The sequence below is a fragment of the Trichoderma reesei genome, assembly GCF_000167675.1.
Source record: "Trichoderma reesei QM6a unplaced genomic scaffold TRIREscaffold_7, whole genome shotgun sequence".
NCBI lineage: Eukaryota > Fungi > Ascomycota > Sordariomycetes > Hypocreales > Hypocreaceae > Trichoderma > Trichoderma reesei.
In genome coordinates, this window is record NW_006711154.1 from 1,235,053 (window position 1) to 1,240,974 (window position 5,922).

Below are 5,922 nucleotides of genomic sequence, written 5' to 3' on the forward strand. Positions count from 1 at the left end.
AGTAATTTGCTGTGTCAATCCCTAGATCTGACACAATTGGACCCAGCCGGGCCGCATACCTCCCTCGTGATGACAGTCTCATCCGCCTCATCAGCTCCATTCCGTATCCCCGACCCCTGAGTTCTATCAGCTAGTACCACAGTTTGGTAGTTCCTTGAGAGAAAGGCATTTCCGTCATGCCAGAATGCAGGGTTCTGTCAAAGTCAACTGTGTTTGTTTGCCCTGCCTGTAGCTGCACAACATCCGGAAGTCAGTCAATGTAAGCAAGAATCTGCAAGATGTCACACTTCTGCTTCTGTCCAAGACGGAAGCGACCGAGTAGCCAAGCCAAAAGGTTAACCAAAGCCATGTGTATGATCCGAGCATTCCGTGTCTTAGACTCGAGGCTTCGCTTTCTTAGTCTCGATAATCACCAGCTGAGGAGCTGCACGCAAAACGACGCGCAGGACAAAAGAGACAAAGCCATTATGGTCAATATTGATCGCTTGTAATGAGCAAGGTTGCTCATTCTTCGCTACATACATGGCGAGTCGCGCCGTATTAATCTATAGGTAGTAGCAGTAGGTATCGTAGATGGTGTCGCGTATGTGCGCTGAATTACCTTGGTACTGACTGTCCAGTCAAAGCTATTCACGTGCCTCCCCTCTATGTCCATCCATAAACCATTGCGCCTTTCTCAACATCTAATGACCCACAAACAAACACATAACAATCCCATAGAACCCAAATCGTTTGTCGTAACACACCGCACCGCAACTCATCAACATCTTCAGGACACATTAGAACCCCGCACTCGACGCTCGTGGCGGCCGATACACGGTGGAATGTGCATTGTGTCTCTCAAGACTCTTCTCCCCGTCATGTACTTAGAAAAGGAAAGATGCGACAAATATGAGACAGGTATATAATGTCGAGAAGGTGTACTCGAATTCGAACCAGGCAGCCTGGCCGCCAAAGGCAACCTTTTTGCTTTGGGGCGTCGGGTGGGCGACCTTGGTCTGGGGATCGCGCACAAGAAGCTCTTCTCGGTCCGGCATCTGGGGAGGATCAATGGCGTAGCCAATCGGCGTCCACATGGAGCTGCAGATGAAGATGAAGGTCAGGGGCGGCCAGAAGGCGTGCGTCACCAAGCAGATGAGAATATCTTTGACGCGATGGCTCTCCTGGAAGAAGCAACGGTACGAGACGAGAGTGGCGGCGACGAGGGTCAAGTAGACGAATGCGAAATGGAAGGCGGCCATGTAGTTGAAGAGGATGGCCCACAACCGACGGAACATGTTCTTCTTGAGCTTGGGGTCACGCTCATTGAGGGCCGACGATAAAGAACCGGTAGGCTTAAAGGCCTGCGTCTGTCCACCAAGCCACTTGGGCAAGACGAAAGATCGGATGATGCACAGTGCAATGTAAGGCGACATCCAGAGCTGGTATCGAGATCCGCGCTGGCCGGTGTGGTAGCCGGCGGGGATGAAGAGCACAAATTCGCACAGGCGGTTGACGATGGTGTTGGCAAAGCAGGCGCGGATGAGCCAGCGGAGCTGCGTGTCGTTGGCGTAGGCGACCAGCGGCTTGCCCATGATGAGGATGACGGGGATGGCGAAGAGCGAGATGGACAGCAGGATGGTGTACAGACTGAGCGAGGCGTAGAGGAACCCGGAGAAGCGCTGGGCAAACGTCATCTGACGAACCTTTTCACCCCACAGGCAGAAGTTGAGCTTGAACGACGTGTCCACGGTACCAATGGCCCATCGGGTACGCTGCTTCAAGTGACTGCCGTAGTCTTCGGGAACGGTTCCAAACTGGAGGGGCTCGTGAACGTAGGCCGTCTTCCAACCCTTGCCGAGCATCAGAGTCGAGGTCGCCACATCTTCGGCCAGCGAACCCAGGGGGAAGTTGCCAATCTCCTCAAGAGCCTCTCGCCTGGCGACGTAGCCAGATCCAGTGCACCAGGCGACACCCATGGCGTCCTTGATGGGCTCGATGACGTGAACGAAGAAGTCCAGGGACTGGGCGAGAGGGTCGGAAGGCGGGGTGTTGTAGAAGAGCTGGGGCGGGCAAACCAGAGCCATCTTGGGATCCTGTACAGCGTGGGGAAGCAAAGCGCGAAGCCAATCCCGCTCAGGAATCTGCGACAATTGTTAGCCGTTAAGCTGACCTGAATCCCGTGGTTTAAAAAGACCTACCATGTCAGCGTCCAGGGCGGCCATGTATTCACCGGCGCCGCCAGGTAAATGGTGACTCTGCTCCAAGCCATAGTTGAGGTTTCCGGCCTTGAAGTGATGCGGCTGTCCGGGAATCTTGGTCCGCGCCATGTAATACAGGTTGGGATACGTGTGCGAGAGCAGAGCGCAGTCGCGCTGAAGGCCGGGGGACTTGGCGTCGTCCAAGACAATAACTCGGAACTTGTCACCGGGGTAATCTTGGTCCAGGGCGCCGCGAACGGTATCCATGACAACTTCATCGTCCTCGCCGCAGCAGGTCACAAAGACGTCGACGGTAGGCACGTCGTTCCCAACCAGCCTCATCTTGGGCCTATGCCTGCTCTTCAGCGACCACATAGTCCAGCCGTTGTGCATAAGCGAGGGAATAGCGACTGCCAGCTCGACGGCAATGAAGACCCAGGCGGCGGCAAAGGTGGTGTCCGTGGCCTTTTGAGCTAGAATTACGCAGGCGATGCGAAGGCCCAGGTAGACCATGTACACGGCAGTGTTGGCGAAGGTGAGAAAGGGCGTGAGGCGGTAGAGATGTCTCCTCCAGCCCTTCCAGATGTCGGCGTCGTCGCGTTTGCGCAGGATGGTCACTTTCTCATGAACCTCACTGTCGCTGCTGCTGAGCTCTTTGCTCGGAGAACGACCGTTCTGCGGCAAAAGAGTGGTCAGGCTTTGGAAACTTGGGCTCTGCAGATTCAAAGAAAAACAGGTAAGGAAGAGGACGTCAGCAGCGACTTCGCGGCAAGAGTCGAGTCAAGAATTTCGCACAGAACATTGACCCATCGCCTACAACTGGGATGGAGCAACAAGAGGAGGGAGGACAGAAAGGGGATGCCATACCATGGGAGTCGATGACCTCGAGTCAGTGTATATCAGGTGCTTGGTCGACGACAGCTGGTCGTAAGGCGTCGTCGCGCCGCTCCTAAGGGTCAGGGAAGGCGAACTGCCTGATCCCACAATCGACGGCGGCCATTGCGGCGCCATGAAGTCGTCGGGATGGACCTGGCTGGAGCGGTTGGAGTCTATGTTGGTGGAGAGCAATCGCGGATGGGAGTCGTCAGAGCCCGTGGGTTGATGGCGTCGGAAGTCTTCTATCTCGACCATCTCCTCATATTCTTCCTGATGGCTTTTCACCATGGTGGACGACTGTTTTTATGTGGCTGGGCCACAAGCGAGAGACAAAAAAGGGTCTGATGGGTAGCCAAGGGTTGAGCGAGGGAGAAGCCGGTCAGCCCGGGGTGACGAAAGGGTTCCTCTCTGTGTTTTGCCAAAGATCAAATAGCAGTACTGGAAGCCGTAGTCCGTATTACTAGTATCGATGGAAGAGGCGTACGCCTAAGCCGTCGTCACAGATGCTAGATCCCACCGTAGAAAACGAAGGCGGCAGCAGAGAAAGCTATCCTTGGTGGTATCACGGGTGTGTCGCTGGAGGGGAACGGCTGAAAGGGCTCTTTTCCGGTAAGAGGAAAGATGATGTGTGCTAAACGAATGTGAGCAGCGAAGTTACTCGCCGCAGATGATGGAAGAGGGGTGACGGGGAATAGCGAAGGTTTGAATGGAGAGCGAGAGAGGAGAGAGATGTGGAAGAAGAAGAGGCTGAGACGGAAGGAGATGAATATTAGCTGATGAGATGGAGGTGTGGCAGCAGTAAGGTAGGTAAGGTACTTGAGGTTCGCACCCCAGGCCGCAGGTGCATGTACCGGGTACGGCTGGCAGGCAGCCCGGTGTTTGTACCGGGTACCTTGCGGATCTGCCATGGGTGCGTGGAGCTGCCTCACCTGCTGAGGTACCTTCAGTACATGTGTGTAGCGCTGGTGCGAGGACAACCACCGGGTGGTGCCCTACCGTATTTGCGGGTTTTGCTTCTACGAGTAATACTGTCCGCTTCTTTTCCAAGGCACGGTGCCTGCAAACTGGGACCTGGAGCCTCGGTCTCTGTTACGGTGTTTACGAGTTACTTGGTAATACTGCAATGCGTGCATTTGCGTCCTTGAATGCGGCCGTTTGGGCCGAGAGAGGCGGCTGGGACGGGCAACAGGTGGGTGGGGGTAAGGGGACGAGGGATATCGAAGGGAAGGGGAGGTGATGCCCTGCTTTGTTTCCTTTCTGATGCCTTCTTTTGTTTTCTGCTGCGAAGTTTTCAGTCTTCTTTGTTGATCAGGGACAGCTGACATCACGGTCTCGCAAGCATAGCGTATCGGCAGGGCAAAGCATGAACAGCAAGTGGTCGTTGAGACGGCAACACGAGACAGAAGCCGCCGGGCAATTTGATCACAACATGGAACCTCATGTTGTGTGTGGACTGGCAGCGGGAGCGACGGGTGGTAGTGGGCTGCCAGTGGGCTGTCAGTGGTCACACAAAGTCAGCAGCTCCCTGGAAGCAAGTTGCTGCAATTGAGTTGATAAGCAAATTGAGTCCAGCTGGCATCTCATGTATTACCTGCTCGCCATTATCAAGAAAAATCTCTGTCTGCTCTTTCCTATCACCTCGAAAGGACCTCGTACAGCGTACTGCATCTGCCTTGTTGCAGGGGGAATATGTGAGCTGCTGCTTCGTCCTGCGTTGGACGATGCCTGTGTACACATGGAAACAAAGTGCTCACGTATGACTTCGTACGGTATCGTCCTCTGTCCTCGCCCTCGGTCAAACTGTCCGGACTGCTACTAGAAGTTCAGGTTGAAGGCGGTGCTTGCTAGCCTGCGGAGCTGGCTGCTGATGCAGGTACTCAGTACTTGTGTCAGCCGTGCTCTCCAAGCGCAAGCCCGGCCATGCGTGCCCCCCCGTCTTCGCATCGTATCTTGTACAGGGTACCGTTGCGCCATGCAGGGTTCCCACCATTTTTCTCGTGTTTTCTGGCGAGCGGCTTGGGCGGGATAAGGCGAGCAGGGGGAGAGGGAATCGTCGTCATAGGCTAACGGGGTCGAAGCGACAGATGCAGTCTAGAGGGAACGCAAGCAACGTTGACACAAGGCCACACCTTTTTGGCTTCCCTGGTCCGTTTTCTCGTCGTCTTGCCTGCCTTTTCGTCTGCTCCTCCAATACGAGGCCGGAGTGGCGTGACGTGGGCCTTGAGTAGTGGTACTTTGTTCGTCTCGATCTTTGTTTGGATGGGAGATGTTGCTGAGTCGTGGAAAGGGAGGAGCTTCTAATTTTGGATCTCTGTCTTTTACCTAGGTCAGTAGGTAATCATGAATAGCTTTTCCACCACTCGTATGGGCTGTGTGTATCTACCTAGACACCTCGTTCACGCGGGCAGCCGAAGCTGTCAGAATGTCTAATGCATTGACGCTTGCCCAGACAGACAGCCTTGACATGTGCTTGACATGCAGCAGCGCGTGCCAAGCGGAGCAAGACATCGACTGACGGCAACAGGCGCAGAGCAGGCTGCGAGAATTACCTTGTTCGTTATGCTTGAGAGCAAAAAAAAAAAAAAAATCACTAGCCCGTCGCGGGAGGCTGAAGCACGAAACAGCGCCGCTGCGCTCATTCGACGTCTCCTGCCTGTCCTTGTCAAGCCACACGCCTCTTGTTGGGTCTGCTTCATCTCGGACGGAGCTGACGAACCTGTAAATAATAGGGGGTGCGTGCTGTGTCAGTACTGTACAGCATGTACATCATGTAGATAAGCCAATTCGAACGGGCGTGATTGGCTCAGAGCGTGAAACTGGCCGTCTGAACTGATACCAAAGGTCGGTCATACGCCAGGTTCTCTCA

At 54.6% G+C, this 5,922-nt stretch overlaps 1 protein-coding gene across 1 annotated transcript; it reads right to left on the minus strand.

Moving 5' to 3' along the window:
* Positions 1-522: 522 nt before the first annotated feature.
* On the minus strand, positions 523-2,912 carry TRIREDRAFT_77283 (uncharacterized protein). The gene is made up of 2 exons (XM_006964714.1): positions 2,181-2,912; positions 523-2,123 (listed from the first exon to the last, which is right to left on the minus strand). Exons 1-2 carry the CDS (start codon positions 2,691-2,693, stop codon positions 867-869), a joined length of 1,770 nt encoding a protein of 589 aa, XP_006964776.1. The 5' UTR covers positions 2,694-2,912; the 3' UTR covers positions 523-866.
* Between the last annotated feature and the right edge of the window lie 3,010 nt (positions 2,913-5,922).

Bases quoted from the DNA above. Each gene is read 5' to 3' on its own strand.
- TRIREDRAFT_77283 (XM_006964714.1), bottom strand. From the start codon at position 2,693: ATGGTCTACCTGGGCCTTCGCATCGCCTGCGTAATTCTAGCTCAAAAG. The intron at 2,124-2,180 runs GTAGGTCTTTTT...CAATTGTCGCAG, and splicing joins CCGCCCTGGACGCTGACATG to ATTCCTGAGCGGGATTGGCT.